Source organism: Thamnophis elegans, chromosome 11 (assembly GCF_009769535.1).
Source record: "Thamnophis elegans isolate rThaEle1 chromosome 11, rThaEle1.pri, whole genome shotgun sequence".
Taxonomy (NCBI): Eukaryota; Metazoa; Chordata; class Lepidosauria; order Squamata; family Colubridae; genus Thamnophis; species Thamnophis elegans.
This window is the reverse complement of record NC_045551.1, coordinates 1,187,789-1,206,629: the sequence shown is the minus strand read 5'-3', so window position 1 is coordinate 1,206,629 and position 18,841 is coordinate 1,187,789. Positions and strand designations below refer to the sequence as shown.

Below are 18,841 nucleotides of genomic sequence, written 5' to 3'. Positions count from 1 at the left end.
GCTAGTTTAGTTATTTTGTTTATTTAGATTGTGAAAATGGAGGCTTTGAAAACGTGCGAAGAAATGGAAGAGAGCAAGAACTTTGATTGTTTTTGGTGAGAAGCCGTGAAAAGAGGCAGGTCCTTGTAATGTGAGTGATTTGTGGACTGAGAGGAAGCTCTGGTGGTGATAGATCAGCAAGAGGAGCTATGGGGAAATACAAAAGTTCGGCTGCTGAAGCCATTAGAAAGTGGAAGAGTGACAAGAAGATGGACAAGATGATGGGGAAGGCATTCTTTGGCCCTGAGAAGATGGATAGCTGCCAGATTAAAGAATTAGATCTGGTTCTTATCAAAGTTTCTACATTGCTCGGTTCCAGAAGAGAGGAGCATTCAGTGCAGGAGGTGGATGATCAAGAGTGTGCCCCCCCCCCTCTTTTTTTTGCATCTGGAAGCTGGCTGCTGCGCTGGAGGCTACAGATGCTGCTGCTGCTGCTGCTGTTGAAAGTTCACCATCTTAAAAACCATTTTGGAAGACAGTCCACAAGGTCAGAAAGTAGAGCCCACCCGACTGAACGAGGACTTTTTCAGCATTACCTTTTAGAAGGAATATTATCTTAGGTTACCCCAGATTGCAGCCCTAATTGGAGATACACTTTGCTGTATTTCTTTGTCCTGGTGCCTTCTGGAATACCTGTGATTTCTCAAGCTCCCCTCTTCAACCTCCAATTAGCTCTGTAATCTGGGGTAATCTAAGGTAGTATTGCTAATACTGGGAGCCCTCAAAACTTGGCTTTGTCCCCGGACTCTTGATTAGAATGGAGGGAGATCCTCTGTGAGGCATTTGGGTTGCTAATTTCTTTTTTAATTTATTTTATTTCCAAATGTTCTTTGAGTTTATTTAGTCTGCATTCTTATTATTGATGTATTCTCTAAACCACCCAATGCCATACAAATTAGTGCAGCCTATAAATTTAATAAATTAAGAGTTTTTAAATTTAGCGGGATTACATGTTATCAGTATTCATGAATTGTTCTGTTCATAAGGCTTAAAGTCCCACTGTAACCCAGGGAAATAGTTTTAATATGCAGCAATTCTGAGTTACACAATCTCGGTTCTATTTTGTCCCTACCATCGTTTAGTTGGCTTTGTTGTGAAACTATTAGATATTAAATACTTACAAGAGGCTTCTTAAAACTGTTGCCATGGGATAGCATCACGAGCACATGATGACAATATGGTAATTTGTTCAGAACCTTCTATTTAGCTGTGAAAAGGGTTAGTTTACATCTCTCTGAGTTGTTCTTCACTAAGGGCCACAATTAACATTTCCCCTTTAAATGAAAATGTACTTCAACATTTAGTATATTCTTGTTTCCTTTGTAGTTTAATATTCATTGACTGATTTCTATGTAGATTTATTTTAGTATTATCAACCTACCATTATGCTTTCATGACAGTTTCCTCCTCTAGTATTATATCTACTCAGAGTGTTGTTAAATATGACTGCAATCAAGGTAATTGCAAAGCTGTTTGATATTTTGACATGGAAATAGAAGTTGACCTTCCCTTCACTGGAATGAGCAACTGCACAGGTTTGTGCTTGTTTTAAGGATGCAATGCAGATTCAAAAAAATATATGACATTTTGTTTTACTTGTTTAAGCATTCATACAGCATTTCAGTAGCGAAACTTTTAGGGACCAGAGATGTGTTTTCTACCTTTACCTAAGAATAGCTCTTCAATGGGAACACTACAGATGGTTGTTTCCCAAATTAATGTAGTCAGCCCATGGGATTGTGATCCAACTGTGGAAGAGTTCCCTCACCTTCTCCCACCTGAGGGCATCCTACCTGCTGTCCTTCCATCTTTCCCTTTGTCTGTTTTTGCTCACAAAAAACCCTGAAAATTTAGAAAGCTAGCAATGAAATATACAAGAGCAATGAAGAAGGCTGTAATCCTGGAGGTCTTTATCCTTTTAAATCTGTTTTAGTTCTACTTCTAAGCCATTATGAGTTCTCTCACAACTTTCTGTTTCCACAGTCACTTGCATTGTCTCCATGGATCAATTGCTGAGTGAAGGATTAATAGGATTGTCATAGGCTGTTGTGACTTGCTCTTTGTGCTGATGGCAGCAGCAACTCCATAGCTGCTGTTCTTTGCTTCATCTAGGCCCATGGTGACGAACCTATGGCACACGGAGCATTTCTTAGGGCACGCAAGGCGTTGCCCTGTCAGCTCCAGCATGCATGCGCCCGCTGACCAGCTGATTTTGGTCTTCATTTGGGGCCATTTTTCAGGTGAAAAATGGCCCAACGCACAAACCAGAAATTGCACATCAATCTCAGCACAGCTTTGGCCTTCTTGGAGACCTAAGTTGCTGCGGAGAGCTCCAGCTTGGCACGGTCTGAGCTGGAGGGGCTCCCATCCTCCGGTTCCTCTTATTTTTTCTGCTTTCCCAGACGTCAAATGTTCCCCTTTCAAAAAATAAGCACCCACAGACCCCCTCCCCAAGAAGAGCCAGCCAGCCATTCCCTCCAGAAGCCTAACACTGCGGGCTCTGCATCTTTGGCCCGAGCGGTTGGCCGAGCAGCTGGTGAGGAAGGTTTGCGGGGGGAGCGTCTCTTGTCCTGGGTCTGCCGGAATAGCAAACAAGAAAACACCCTTCTTCCCACCTCCCTCCCCCACCCCAGTTTTTGAAATAGACTGTGGGCCTGCTGGAGTCTCTGGAGCTCAGCGTACGAAGGACGCTGCACTTCCTTTGCTTTAGCAGTGGATCCCCCCCCCCCACTTCCTCTTCTGCTTGCAACACAGGGACATTTGGCAGAGTCCACGGAGGGCAAGGCGGGAGGGTGTAAGCATTGTTTCCATTCGTTTTGATCTGGAATCAATTCCCTAGGTTTCACTTTAGGACTCTTGGGAAGCTTCGTTGGAAAGAGCCAGACTTTGGGTGGTTCTTTGTAGAAGGGAGCCGGCCAGGGGTCCTGCTTTTTTATAAGAGATTTTGTTTATTTTTTTTCTTTTTGCTGGGGGCTGCATGCAGGCCTCTTGGAGCTACAGCTTCTCCCTCCTCAACGTTGGAAACTTTTGAGTTTCGGATTGAAATAGCCGCCTTATTCAACTGGCTTCTTTCAGGCCATCTCCAAGTCATCCTAATTATTTCCCCCAAGAAGCAGAGGAGCTCAAGCCTTCTGAGGTAGCGGACCCCCCCCCCCCCAAAATGCCTCCTTCCAGAACTTTGGTCTTAGAACAAACTAAGGAGAGATCTGGCTTACCTTGAAAGGCCCGTCCTGGCTTCAACCCTTCCAAGGTCACATGTGCAAGGGGCATGGCAGGTGGGGCACGTGAGTGCTTTTGGCACCCGAGTCGAAAAAGGTTCACCATCACTGTTCTAGGCTCTTTGGCGCTCAGATTTCTAGCAATGACTGTGGTACTTTGTGTAATTGTAGGAAATTCTAACTGGTGGGTGGTATTGGGGCTGTACTGGCTGTACCTCTATTTCTCAGGATGGTCTGTCTTACTTTTCTCCAAGCCTTCTACCTATGGGAAAGCTGCTACTATTTCATATCATCATTTCAATTGTTACAGCTTTGTCACTTCTGTTAGCCCCACAGGTAATATTTTGGTCTGTTTGTCCACTACTCAGTTCTGGTGTCTTCAACTCATTTCTGAATTCTTTTCCTTTCCTTTTCTTTTTTCAATTTTCTCCATCTTCCGTACCAACCACTACTTTTCTTTCTTTCTTCACCATTCTTCCCCATCAGGCAGAGCCTGTTTAAATTGAAAAAGGAAGAGCAAGCTCTTAGGCAGCAGTGGGAGGAGGAGAAGCTTGGGCATTTTCTTCACAGTGTGTTCTTCCTATCACAGACAGATACTGACTTAAAGTTAGAAAAAGGATCACCACAAGAGAATGTAGAAACTTCCTAAAAAATTTAAACAGGTTAGTTTTTATTGGGCCAGTATTTCTTCCAAATCTGAAACAGGTCAAAGTTATCTTTCCTGTTTTTCATGATGCATTTAAAGTACAAATTTGGATCTTTTACATATAAATAGATATATATCTTTTCAGGATTTTATGTTACTGAAAGAAAGTTTTCATAATCTCTTATTAGGGGATAAGCACATTAAATACCCACACCCCCAAAATACCCACTCCATAATCATAAACCTTTGGGTTTATAGAACATGTCATTAACTACATGGAACATTGTCCTAAGATACAAATTAATTTGCTCCCATGATTGGATAAATGGGAGAAACAAGGAAATGAACAATTAGAAATGAAATAAAGACAATATTTGCCAGATAAGATCAGTTATTTTTCCTTTAGTGCTCACATGTATACAAAATATTTGTGTGCTTTTAAAGTTTTGGTTAATGCACTGACCAAACCATTCTTTTCTTTAAAGCTACATGTTTAAAAACTAGTAATCATGACTTATTTATGGTTGATGGTGATTGAGTGTAGCCCAGTGGAACAAAGCAGAGAAAAATATCAAAACACTCTTGGTCAAAATTACAAAGTATGATAGACTCTCAACTTGGTAAACTCTAAACATGTCATAAGCCATGCTTCATGGTGAAGAACCCTTTAAACAGGCACATTTGTTAGTATCTTGTTTTGTTTTTTGTCTTTATGATAGTTTATTCCTGACTATTAGTCAGATGCTGGTGTTCTACCTTGCTCTAATTTTGGTGAATCTTCTAGATGGAGAAATGTCTGATTTATGTGCAAAGGATCAGAATGTTTCCTAAATCTTCAAAGAATGTAGTAATAATTTCGTAACATCACTAGAGGGGGCAGAAGCAACATTTTCAGTCCTGTGCATAAGTGTCCACAGTTAGCCATGATGATACCAAAAGATGAAACTTTTGTACAACAGAAGCTCTGCTATTTCATACTTGCATTGTGGTATTGCATACAAGTATATAAGGAGCAAGGTTTGCATCATGACATATATTTTATCCCTTGCTCCCCCTCCCCAGCCTTCCTTATTTTAAATAAAATAGATGTGTAATGCTTATTGAAACTATTTATTGTTGCTTTAATGGAAAAACGTGCCACTGAAAAGGATGTTTGCCTATAGAATCTGCTTTTATAGTATTCATAGGTTTGTTTGTTTTTACATTTTATTGAAGGAGATAAATTGTTCTTTATATTGGGGGTAGAAATTGTCAGCTTTAACAGACTCCTTTAAATTCCAATTTTGAGACAGAATGTAATGAATTCTTCAGTGAAGAAAATCTGGCAGATTACATCCAGCATAACACATGGGATTTTATACAAAAGGAATAGAAAATGGCATGGAAAACTGTTGTCCTTTATCAATGTATTATTGTGTATTATTGCTGAATATTGGGATAAAGGATATGGATCACTGTCAGTTTATTGATTATAGTGATGCTCTAAAAGAAAATTAGTCCTTAAGCTAATAAAATAGCTGGAGCTATCTTCTCACAGCTTCTCCAGATTGGGTAAAATAGTAGTTGATACAAGAGTTGTTGGAAGTCAGATGGCTTATAAATTGTATGCATGTATGAATAAACAACAACTCTTGCTTATCAGGTCACAAAGAAACAACTAAATGGTTGAATATAAAGAACAAGATGTCCTTTTTATGCAAGATATGTTGGGGCCAAAGTTCTAGGGAGAAAACCGGTAATGAATTGGAGATACCTCCATTCTGCCTTGAATGAGTTAAAAAACAACTCTTGCCCTGTTTTCTTAAGGGTTGGTGAAAATAATTACTGTTCCATTGCAGAGTAAGAATACCATACAATTTTAAAAATAATATAACATGTGCTCCATTAAAAACCATTTCACTTTTTTGCATAATTTTTTCACCCATTAAAATTTATGTCATATTGGCTCTCAGCCATCACAAAGTATTCCTCATGTGAAAACTATTTGTGATGTTAGCTACTAGGTAAAAACTCAGTGTTAATGGATTGAAAGAATCTTCCTAAGTAGAAATCAGATTCTGGTGGCCTTAAAGTTTAAGTTACTTTATCGCTAACTACACTAAGAGATACTATGTAGAAATGACATTTCGTAATTCCATATTCCAATTAATTTAAGAACATTATTGCTTCTGTTTATCTGTAGCTTTTTTCCCCTGATAACATAATTGCTCTAATGAAATAAAGAGTGGCTTTTATAAATGAAATAAAAACAGCTTTCTTTTTTCAGCCACCTACAATCAAATATATATGTAAGATTTTTTCAAGAATATTGCCAAATATTACTATAACTAATAACAGTAAACTGAAAGATTATAAAATGATAATTTAGCAGCAAGGTAGTTATGAAGGCTACTTCAGAATGAATAAAATAACAGTTCCATGTAAATTACTAGAAGAGTTCATGCTGGAAAAGACTATATAAAAATGATGGGGGAAAAGCCTCTTTTCAAATTCCTCCCTGTTATAAATTGGAAAAAATCCTTGTGTAAAAACCTTAATTTGCAGTAACAAAAAATGGAGAAATGGTGATAAAGAAGAAAAGGTAGGATAAATTTGGGTGTATCCTATAGTAGGATTCCAAATTGTGAATATATGTTTTAATGGAAGATGTTAAGATGGTTTCCGTGATGTATTTACTATGATCTTAATCTAGGTTGCCCATCGCTACATATAACATACATGGCACGATACAACAATCTAACCTAAATATTTTTAACATGTAGATTGTTATACCATTACTGTATTATTATTAATAGGGACAAAAAGCAGCCTTGGCTCATGGTTAGTATATAAACTATGTGGCTTCCTGGCTGGATATTAGGCTTATGCAGAAGTGGTTTGCAAAGTGTGTTGATAATGAGTGAAGCACCTTTCTCAATGCATCAGAGCACCATCATTCTTTCAAGATTTACGTTGTTCATTTCAAGACTATCTAATTTTCTGCCTATGTGTATACAGGCAGCTCTTCTATTGGGACCGTCACGAAAGTATAATACCTCCTTAGGTACAGCAACCCCAGAATATTGTGGACAGTCTTCAAAGAGGCCAACACTACTTTCAAAATGCACTGTAGCTTTGAGGCTTTTTGGAGTAGTGCTTTGCTTACGTTTAACACAGTTGGTCAAGAGCCACCTTAAAAATCTTTGGTCAACCCTACATGTATTATCAAGATACCTGTGTTCTTGAAGCATTAGGACAGTCTTTCTATTTATAGCTAGGATAATTCAGCTATCCTGCTTTGTGAAATGATAGATGTCAATGGATCACTAAGAGTTGGACTTGACATTTTGACTTGACATTCCAGTAACTGGATTAATTTTATAAATGACTTTAGGAAATGAATTCTTATTAAATCGTACCCATCCTTATTATCAAACCAGGTAACAAAAAGTTACAAAGTTCTGAAATCATTCAATTGAAATGCAGCCATTCTAAGCCTTGTGCAGTGGTGTGATTGGGTGCAGAGAAGCCACTTATGGACTATGGCTTGCTCATTTCTACTTTTAACAGTTCAGACTTACAATTGTTTGTTTGCCATGGCAAAAATATTAACTAATTTTATTTCATAATATATCATTCCATAAAACAAAAATATATTAGGCTTAAAATGCATACTTACTATATAGTCATTACAATCATAGTTGGAAAATTTAGTGTCTATTAAAGCCATTATATGTTAACCCAACTGTTTTAATTTTATTTAGTTTGCACTGGAGCAATTGGGATTTCTTTTGTAACAAGTATCATTAATTTCAGTGCAACTTGTGCAATCAATGCTGACTTTCTCTAGCTCCAATCTATTAAGAATAAAGGGAAGCAATTTCCAGCAAGCCAGAAATACAGTGATAATTTTTCACTTCTTTTTGCTAGTTGAAAATAAACCTCAGCTGGTTTCCCCCATATTTTAAAAGTTTGTTTCACATTTAGGATTGTTCTTTAAGATTAAGACAAAACATTACGGGAACTATACGCCTAACAGTTTTTGTTGTCAGAAGGAGTCTATCAAATGAAATATTTTTTGATATTGCTATCAGTAAATTGGTTTAATAATTGCCCATTTTGATGTACAGCATTTTAATTCTGAAGAGTTTGTTTTGTTTTGATGCTTACAAAATGTGGCTTAGTTAATTGTAGAAATATAAAAATCAGATTTCAGTGAAGTGGTATCTATGACCACAAATCTGATTTCAGAGAGATTTTGTTTTATGATTTAAAGGAAACTGACTTTCCTGGTTTTCTAGTACATTTTTTTTTTATTATGAGTGAGAAACGTAACCCATTATTAAGACTATCATCTGAAAGTACTTTGTTTAATGGAGGATGGGGACAAGCAACATGGAAGATGATGCATTTCCCTGTTAACCCACCATATCAGTAATGGAACAATGGATGTTCCATAATTTCCCCCCAACTTTCTATGGCTTGATTTCCTTTTAATAAGCTCATATTTCAGCCAGTACAAGTACTTAATAAACCAATGAAGCATTTTTCCCAAGTTGGGTATGAAGTAGTTTTTAATGCTTGTAGGTAATAAGAATACTGCATGCATAGTTAATTAGATTTATCATGGGCAAAAACAGTCAGTGGAATTTTGCAATTCCACATTAGAAATAGGATAGGTATAATGTCAGTTCTTCAGAAAGTTATTGAATGGGATAAATATGACTTTTTCTGTTTTCATTTATCTGCTACTTCATTAAATACATTTCTAAGTCAAGAATGTTGTGTATCATGTCCTTCTGGTTGTTTTTGACCTCTATTGCTATTAACTCTGGCCACCATTGCCAATGGAAAGGAACTATAAGAACTACAATTTGAGAATAGCAACACATAATCAGTTCCTAGTCAAAACAAGATTATTTTGATACAATAAAACTTCTAACATGCCAGAATAAAAGAGAGAAGTTGGAAACTATTCATATTGGTGGTAGCCTAGATCATTAGGTGAAGAGAAACCTTTGGAGAATATTCACCTATTTTGCAAATCTACTATCTGCTTTCCATGAGTGTTCAGAAGGACTAGCTCTTGTTTTGTTTGAGTGAGATCTTTGGAGTTTGAAATCATAATATCTTTTAAGATTGAAGTGTAGTTATAAACAATGAAGCAGTGATCTCAACAATTTAGTATTTATATTAATGAATTTTGCCAATTTGAAGGCCCAGAAAAGTTCTGTTAAAGAACCTTAATAGAATCTCCATGTGTCATTGATAAATTTTAAAACCTGCTTATTCACCAAATGTCAGGATTTAATTGATAGTTTTACAAACCATTTTCTGTTCAGTTTGAGTGTCTTTATGGAAAACATTGTTAGTAGAATATTAAGCTATCTCTATAACAAAGAGTGGGATATAGGATCTTTTATATATTCTAGTTACTAGAGTAATTCTTCTTGGGTGGGTGCTGTTAGGTGAACTGAAAAAATAGATGGCATCACAGGAAACCTGATACATACCTAAATATTTTTTAACATGTAGATTGTTACATATTTTCCAAATGAAACTTATAAATACAACTTTTGGATTTAGTATATTCTCACTGTAGTCTCTAAAAGTAATTCCTTTCTATTTTGATAGATCACTAAAATATTAGGTAAAATTTGTCAAGAAATAATGGTGTATCCTACATGGAAGTCAATGTGTTTTTACTATTGAAAGGACTTGTATTACAAGAAAACAGGTCATTAAGAATATTTTAATGAGGCAAGCTATGATCTGTATGAGATTTTATATTTTACATAGTTGTCAGTGTTCTTATTCCAAGATATTATCTCTATTGGAGCAAGGGAATTCTTTAAAACCTCTGATAGCATTGGTGCCACATCAAATCGTGTTTGAAAGTTATGTATACTCAGCTGAAATTTCAGTCAGTGGGAGAAATTTGATTTGTATTTTTTCAGTTGTGTTTTTCACGGTCATTTTTTTAAAAAAAAACTTTTAAAAATTAAATTAATATAGAATATTTGCGTAGTGAATTTTATTGGCACATAAAATAGCAATTGTACCACCAAGCTGTGCATGCTTATTATTGCACATCAACACAAATATCTTGATACTGCCTTTTCTCTTTTTCCTGCCATTGAAAACCTTTTGATTAATATTCCTTTTGTAATATTTTAAAGAATTAGATAATTTTTTTTAAATTAAAAAAATAATTTTCACACATTAAGTGCTTCCTCTTAAATATCTCCCTCTTAAGCACATCACCACCACCCCCGCCACTGTACATGCTTTCAACTGGATTTTTCTTTTTACACTTTGCAGTATTTTAAGTCCTTTTTAGTGCAGTTTACGATGACGATACTTTCCCGCTTTTTCTTTTGCCGTGTTGGCACAGGCATTGTGCTTATTCTGTTGCAAGTGATTCCAGTATTTGATCAGTTCACTAGGCTGGAACTGATGGGAGGTAATTAGATGACTATATTTACAGCTGGAATAAGAAACCCGCCAGTGATTGAAGACAAACTCATTGGGTGGGGGCATTGGGTCAATTCTCAGTTTGGCAAGGCAGATGCCTACATACACATCCTCTAAATGCAACCGCCTGATACTCAGTGAAACCTTGAAAATCTTTTCCGCTAAATCTCCAGAAAACACGTAGCCAGTCCCAGAGCAGAATACAGGGTAGCGTTCGCTTGGATACAGATCAGGTGGCATGTACCACTTGCTGTCTTTGTTCCTGTTAGGTGCATAGCCCCTCATTAGGTAGCCAGTAAAGTATTTTTGCCGGGGAGGCAGCTCCGGTTTCAAAAGCTTGTGTATCAAATACTCCGTATTTACAAACATGTCGCTGTCAGTTTTCATAACGTATGCCACATTTGGGCAGTGGGTGGCCACCCAGTTCATCCCCATGAGCGTTTTAATTGTTAAGTTGTAATAAGTATCCACGTATTCTTGTTGGATGATATCGTGGTATTGCCTGCTTTCTTCCAGGATGGCTTGCTGAAGGTATCCATTCAGTTTAATACTTAAACCTAGCAAAAAAATCCGAAGTATTTGAATCCCAGGTGCCAGGCTTTCGTTTCCCCAGGTTTGCCTGATGGCTTGCCGAGGTTCCGCCTGGTCTGGTTCTGCGGCTATCAGAAGTATTAGGAATGGACTTGATTCCTGGCATTTTTCAGGCTCATTGATGATGTATTTGAAATGATACGAAGCTGGACGGCCAGTTCCTTTTGCATTGTATATACTCCCATTGGCACTGAGCGTGTTCTCCAAACCAGTGACTCCCTGAGGTGACACTCCTGTGTCGTTGGAATTAACCGTCATCACCTGTGGCCTCAGGGTTTGAGGAATGGCGTCTTTCCAAATGCTCCTTAAAGAGGAGTGGTTGGTTTCACTTCTTGTTGATCTAAATCCCCGTGTAGTATATGCCACAGGGTTTTCTTTGTATCCAACTCTCCCAGGCAGCCAATCGTGGTGGTTAAAAAACAGAAACGTAGCAAAAAGGAACACAAGGGAGAGTAGGCCAATGAAGTGTGTGCGGAAGAGGGAGCGTTTGGTATTCCAGGTCATCTTGGCAAAGCAGCAATGCCTCCTCCTCCACTGAAGCATGTTGTAAGTATCCAATAAGGGATATGAGAAGGATCGAAGGAAGCGTTTTCTTGGCTTGGGACCCACTGCTATTTCATGGGATCCATCTTGAGCCTTTTGCAGGCAGATGGCTGGTGACCGGCAAGCTCTGGAAAAACCAAAGGAGATTTAAGTGGTTAAGTTTTCAAAGGTTGCTTTCAAAGCTCTTTTTAGAAGGAACATATCAAAAAGAAGAGGTATTTTTTTACAGGAAACAATGATCGTAACTTATGCACTACTATTACATTTTCAAATTATTCTTCAAATCCACCCACAATACTTGCCCAGTTTGATGTTCTTGAATTTTTGATTTGTGCAATCTGTTTTAACAATTATACGAGACCAATACACGTCACCGATACAAAACAGGATTATGTTCCCATGGTTTTAAAACTTTCTATCCTCAAGAATCCCGTCTGCCTTTGCCACTGAAGTTCTTGAGTACAGCTGTTACCTTTTTTTAAAGTACTTTCTGGTCACAGAGTTGCTACAATCCCATATACTTACTTATTGGGGTGTTTGTTTTAAAATGGGCTTGCTTGGAGCAAGATGATTAATGACTTGAGTAAAACCATGTTTCAACATACTGAAAAACTAAGGGCTCTCTCAGTAAAGATCAAATGTAAAGAATTTGGTACCCAGGGGCAGGATTATGGAAACTAATTAAAGCTAATTTGAATGCATTACCTAGCATGATTCACAGTATCTAGTCCCAATTTCTTGGGAAATTGTCATACGTTGATAGAGGTCATAAATGATTGATTATAGCAGAGCTCTCTTAGTCACAGAATGTTGCTTGGCTTGTTTCCATTGGGCCCTCCTGCGTTCAGAAAGTCAGTGAGAAGATGCACTTTTTAAAATTAATTTTCAGGATGCAAACAGCTCACTTAGATATCCTCCAGAATTAACAAATATTGAACATTTTGATTCATAACTGATTTTGATCCTTTTAAATGTGCTTTAAAAATTACAATAGAACTTGATATTCTTTTCTTTATATGATTATACTCAAAAAAATCACATTAAATATCCCTTTAGCTTCTAAAAGCTGTTGTAATTTATTTGGGATTTCAACTATGTACTTGCACATACAGACCCACTCCCTATGCCTACTAATAGCATTTCCTAGAAATAAATCAGTCTTCATTGAAAAGCTGTACTTATCTATGATGAGTAAGATACTTTAAGCAATATTTAAATATTTTTGGTAGATTTATAAAACATGTCTTACTGTTACTTCATTTTTGTATTCTATAATAATGGTAATGTGGAAGTTTTATGATACTCGATACTAAAACTCATGACATTATCCTCAACTGAGCCATTTTGAATATAATATAAATTGATTTGTGATTCCGTGCATTGTTTCAAATGGTGGGGCTCTGAGCAGGAGTAAAAGTCATATGAATATTTTAATAATATACTTTTTAAAATGTATATTTATACTATAATTACTGACTTCACTACCTCTTAAAGCATCTATTGGTTTTTTTAAAAAATTTAAAGGAGTACTGTTTTGCATGAATAGCATATTCAATGTCAGTTTCTCATTTTAAAAAGAATGTGATTGAGGGGGATTATAATGTTAAATTGTCCTTAAATAGGGTGTTTCATCAAACAGGAACTTAAATATACAGTAGCAAAAACAGTTTGAAATAAATGGGAATACAGTCTTTTAATTTTTAATTTAAATTTAATTTAATTTTTCCAGTAGACATTAAGGAAAATTCAGTACGGTATGGAACACGTAGCAAATCTTTTGGGGTCTCAAAAGAAGCATTTTCTGTCATTCAGAACAAAAGCTCCAGTTCATCATGCTAACTACCACTAGGAGGAGCAAGTAGTAGGCTTAGCTTTGAATTGTAGGATGCTGTACATCTTTGTAAAACTTACACCATCCTTGAGCTATAAATTAAAATTCTCAAAACTGTTTTCTCTGGAACAATAAATATCCTATTAAAGTTGCTCCTTTGAACTTGAAAGATTTCAAGTTTAAACATCCACAATATAAACCCTGGATAAATTCTAACATTTTAATAATGTCTAACTTATAGTTTACACTTTTAATTAAAAATTATAAAATTAAAATCATCATTTTAGATGATTTGTTTGTATATGCAAATATGTATTAACTACTTGAGATACAATTAACTGGTGCAGCTATGTGGAGGACACCGTCAGGACTTCCTGTAAGCTGTGTCTTTTTAGAACTAGATTTTATTTGAACTAGGTCTCCTGTATTTAAGTATTTAAACATGGCAGTTGTTCATTACATCTACATTTGTAGTACACTTAATAGTGTACAGAAAAGGACAGTCTTTTGTTCTTTAAAGCATAGGTCACCCAATTATATTATAATAAGATGAGTACAGTGTTAATTAATTTTACTATTACATTATATCCAATCAAAGAATACATAAAATATTTAACATAATCTTAGCTGAAAACAACAACATTGATTTTGTAAGAAAATTAGCAATTATATCAGTTATTTAATGTTTTTGCATGTATTATGTTACATAATTTTGAGGGCACTTATTCTAAGATTTAATATGCTTACAATGTAGTTAATATAAGGTGTCAAGATACATAGATGTATATAAATTTTAAAGTTGGTTTCTCTGCAATAATGCAAAATGTTCATAGTTTAGGATCCAAAACACTATGTGTGCTATCACATGTTCTCTGGATCTTTCTCAGTTTCAAGCATCCCTAAAAGCCACCCTTGAGGGTCAGGAAACTACATGGCACTGAGATAAACAAGAACAGGACTGTGGAAGAAGCCGGTGCTTGCTCTCTGATCATAAATGGGCCACTTTGGATCGTGGCCTACATTAAAAAGCTATGTTAAATGCCTCCTCGAGTTTCAGGTGCTCAGTTCAGATTGAATACTAAAACGATGTTGTTTTGTTTTGGTTATAGGCATGCATATTTAAGTTGTCCATAATTTATTTTTATCTCTTGAGAGCTCCAGTCAGTAATCAGAATATTTGAGGGGCAAAGTAGGAAGAATGAAATTTTATGTATCAGACAGGGCAAATTTTTTATGTCTGTATTAAATAGGGCCTGATCTTAGTTTTGACATACCTGCATTAAGACTTACCAGATGGAGGAATCTTCATTAGTCCTTTTAAAATCCTAATAGTTTAAACAAAAATCCGTGGAATGTAAAACAACCTATTTTGACTAAAGATTTTTAAACATTATACATGATAGATATTTCAAAATACATGTTCTCAGGCTGTTTATTCTATTCTTATAATTTACCTCAGATTTTCTCCTATTATTCTCTCAAAACCAGATTTCTCTATTTAAAAAAAAAAATATTATGAGTTTTGCCTAAGGCAATGAAAAGACATTTATGCTTAACAATCATTAATCATTTAGTATTAGTTGTTGGCTGGGGTTTTGGAAGAGAAGGACTCGGGCAGTAAAGCAGTATTAAAATTGCAATGGATTGAGCTCTTAAATTTTTATTGCAGATAAGTAACCTGTGTTTTTTTCCAATAAGCATTTCAAACAAAACCATCAAGTTTAAATGACTAGGAATGCTGGCAATGTAGTTGTTTAATAACATCTTTTGTTACTATGCAGCTCAAAGCATTACAGGCTACTCAGAACTTGGGATGATGTGATATGTGCCCCCATCTTGAAGGAAATGGTATATTGATGCTTCCTTCTGAGAATTCTGATGGCTATTGAGATTACTACCTACCCAATTGATCCTGAGCTCAAGTCCCAAAACCATCCTTTTTAGAGCCCTTTCGGAGGATTATGTATTAGGTGTGGCTGCTAATAATAATCAGATGGCACTGGGTCTTAGGGGCTAAGGGAGTAAATCAAACCTTGGAAGGTTGAAGATGCTATTGAACTTGCTGGACTGCCTCAGTGTGTTTTGATGGTATCACATAATAGCTGTGTTACTAGTGTTACCCAAACACTAGTAAGAGTAAAATTGTTCCTAGTTTCATTAGCTGATTTTTTAAGAGATGGATAGGATGAAGGAGATGTTTTTGTATAACTCTATTATTGCTAATAGTCTTTCCTCCCCTTTCTTTTCCATTTTTCTAATCTTCCCAGTCTTAGCACTGGACTACAAGTGATGGGTTTTTTTTAACAAGCACATTTCAATCCAGTCACATTTTTATTAGCTGTGCATACAAAAAAGCCTTGATACATTATATAAATGTATACATTAACACAGTTAATCACCCACGGAAGCATTAACTCTGACTTCTTGGTGAGTGAATGACAATGCGCTCTATTCCGTTAAGAAATCATGCACTTGAATGAAATACCGTACAATGATTTGACATACCTTCCTTGTTCAGGCCATTTGTAGCATGGAAAGATTAAGCTCAGTGCAAGTAGTTTTGGCACACCATCCCTTCAGCGGAAAAGATGCTATCAGCCATGCTTTCGTCTCCCTCCCCCCCCAACAGCCAGCTGCCCAAGGCTGCTTTTCAAGGCATCCACTGTGTCCCTCTGTCTGCTTCCTTCCCTGCTCACCAGCCGCCTTGCCTTGAATTCTCTGTGGTCATTTCTCAAGGGACGGAAGCAGCACTTCTAGTTCCCATCCTCCCAGACATTGTCTGCTGCTGCTGCTGCTGCTGACAATAGAAGCATTGAAGCTTTTACAGTTGGTGGTTCCCTTCGTGGACAATGCGGTGCTGTGTTCTCTCTCCAGTATCCATATTTCTAGTGGCGATGGGAGGCAAAGCAGCAAGGGCTAGCTAGAATCGGGAGCTGTTCCCCGGCATTTGATCATAAGATCTAGCCCACTTTCTTCATTGTTGCTAGGCAGTAACCAGAAAGGATGAGATGAAAGACGCGAGGAAGAAAAGGGATTTAACGGGAGGTTTTGTTCAGAAGAATCCAATCCTCCGTGGTTCCTCGGCTGCTGCACAGGAAGGCAGCAGTTGAAATGTGGGCTTTTGACAGATGCTGTCTTCTGACAGAGCAGAATTTCACGTCATTGCTCGGCTATGTCCCACGTGACGGTTTGCATTCATTCGGGCTGACTCTAAAAGCAGCCAGAGAGAGCTCACTGCTTCTGCTTCCCTTCGACAGAGGATGCACGCATGCAGCATAGCAGTGAATGAATAAAACGAGAGATAATGGGGATTGATGAGATCGGTGCGTTTTCCCCAATTCCCTCCCTTTCGCTTTAATGCTATAATAACTACCACTTCCTACACATGCCTCAATGTCAGATATTAGTTTATCTGAATCCAGACAGATTTCTGCATTATATAAATGCAAACTCTTTAGAATATTGACCTTTGCCATTTTTAAGAAGCTACCGTGGGATTTTTACAAATTATCTTGAGATAAATGTATTGGCTTATGCTAGACATAAGCCTTGTTTTGAAAATGTTAGTCAAAACAGGTTCTGCCAGTTTTAACACCATATTTTAAATATATAAAACAATTACATCATCAGAGTAATAATTTGATACCCATTTCTTTAAAAAAAAAAAAAAAAAGAGGCCAAAGGTTTATTTAGTGAAACATTTTAATCGCATGTGGTTAAAAAACACTTGAAGAATTCCATTAGCCAAGTTTGAATATAAAAGCATCATTGTTTTTATGCACATCTGAGAGGGGGGGGGGGGCAAATGATGTCATTTGTATCATAATGCCATTGCAACAATGACTCATTTGTGCTGTAAGCATTGTGGTTTCCACTAGATTCCTTCATCTCAACTGAGATTAAAAGGAAATATTGACATTGAAAGGGAGATATAACTTCCTTGACAGGCGATGCTTATAGCTTTATTTTCTATGAATTTATTTCTATTTCCTTTTTGTTATTAATCTTGATAATAAAATAAATAATTTTAACTGTGCATTGTGTAAATATATATATATTTTTAAAAACATGGTTTTCCAAAATCTTCTACCAATTCAATTTCATAGGATGAGCCATGGTTTGTAATGTAGTTTGAAGGAGAAAGAGTTTTATCATGTTAAACATTTGTAAATATTAGAGTTAATCGCAATTAATCGTTAATCGAGCAATTAGATCCTCATTCATTTTCTTTCTGAGCCAAAAAAAATGTAATTGTCTGTGACTTTAGGAGTCTTTTGTGAATGAATTTGTCAAAAACATTTTGCAAATCCAAATAAACAGTGGTTGCCAGAATATTGTTTACCCATTTATTGACATTCCTCAAAGCTTTAAAAGATTACAAATTCAGAACTTTTTCAAAAGCCACTTTGATTTTTTTTTAAAGAAAAAGTATATATATGAAACTTTTGAATATTGAATAATGCTTTTGATCAGTGTGTCCTGTAGAGAGATTTAAGTAACAGATTTATAATTTCCTTTCCCCTCTCCTGATCACTTTTTTTTAAAAAAAATGACTTTGTTTTAACTACTTGCAGAGAACGGCATTAGAAACATAGTAATCTATATTTTCCTCTACTTCTGCTTTATGTGTTATGCCTGTTGTGTATTATGAATGCCAGTGTGGTGGTTAAGGAGGTTGACTAAGAATGTACTTAGAATAAGTCTACCCCACCCCCAGAAATTCAATGAGTGATTTTGGACCAGTTATTCTCAGCCCTTACAAACCTTACAAGTTTGTTGTTGTAGAAAAAATTAGGAGGAAGAAATTAGCTCCTGGATGAGAAGTGGAATATAAATATAATAAATAATTCATGCTAAAAATTAGAGAAATATACATGTGTCAGCTTCAGAATTAACAATTGCTAGGACTAGAAAGGTAAATATAAATGCTAAATTGATATATTTAGGATCTTTGTGAAATATAACTTCATGGATATATGTATGTGTGTGTGTGTATATATGTATGTGTGTGTGTGTATGTATGTGTATGTATGTATGTATGTGTATGTATGTATATATATGTGTATATCCAAACTATAATATTGTCAGCTGCCCAGATTCATCTCAATAGTGAGATAACCAGCAAAGAAAATTAATTATTTAATTGACATTGGATGTATGCTGGATTTCATCAAGGTCACAAAATGGTCACATCAGACCACAAAACAAAGTGAGATAATTCAAAATAGATGTTCATTTATCTGAAATGGATCTAAAAAATCTGAACCCATTATGTGTTAATTCTCCACAAGCTCCATTTTCAATTCATTTCTCCAAGGTCTATCATATTGAGAAAATGAATATGGAACTATGAGAGATGGGGAGGCTGTACTCGCATGTATCCGTCTAAAATTTCATATGAATGCTTTTGTTGCCAATAGTTGGCTCAACAAATTATATCACATCCTGTCCTAAAATAACTTTGTTCATCATAAAAACAAACAAACAGCATTGACAACAACACTATAGATGTGACACTAA

At 36.2% G+C, this 18,841-nt stretch overlaps 2 protein-coding genes across 2 annotated transcripts in view; one reads left to right on the top strand and one right to left on the bottom strand.

Moving 5' to 3' along the window:
• CDC73 (cell division cycle 73) overlaps positions 1-18,841 on the top strand; it is a 93,838-nt gene that overhangs the window by 38,055 nt on the left and 36,942 nt on the right. The window lies entirely within an intron of this gene.
• B3GALT2 (beta-1,3-galactosyltransferase 2) lies at positions 10,186-11,490 on the bottom strand. Its single transcript, XM_032226615.1, has one exon. It carries the CDS (start codon positions 11,488-11,490, stop codon positions 10,219-10,221), a length of 1,272 nt encoding a protein of 423 aa, XP_032082506.1. The 3' UTR covers positions 10,186-10,218.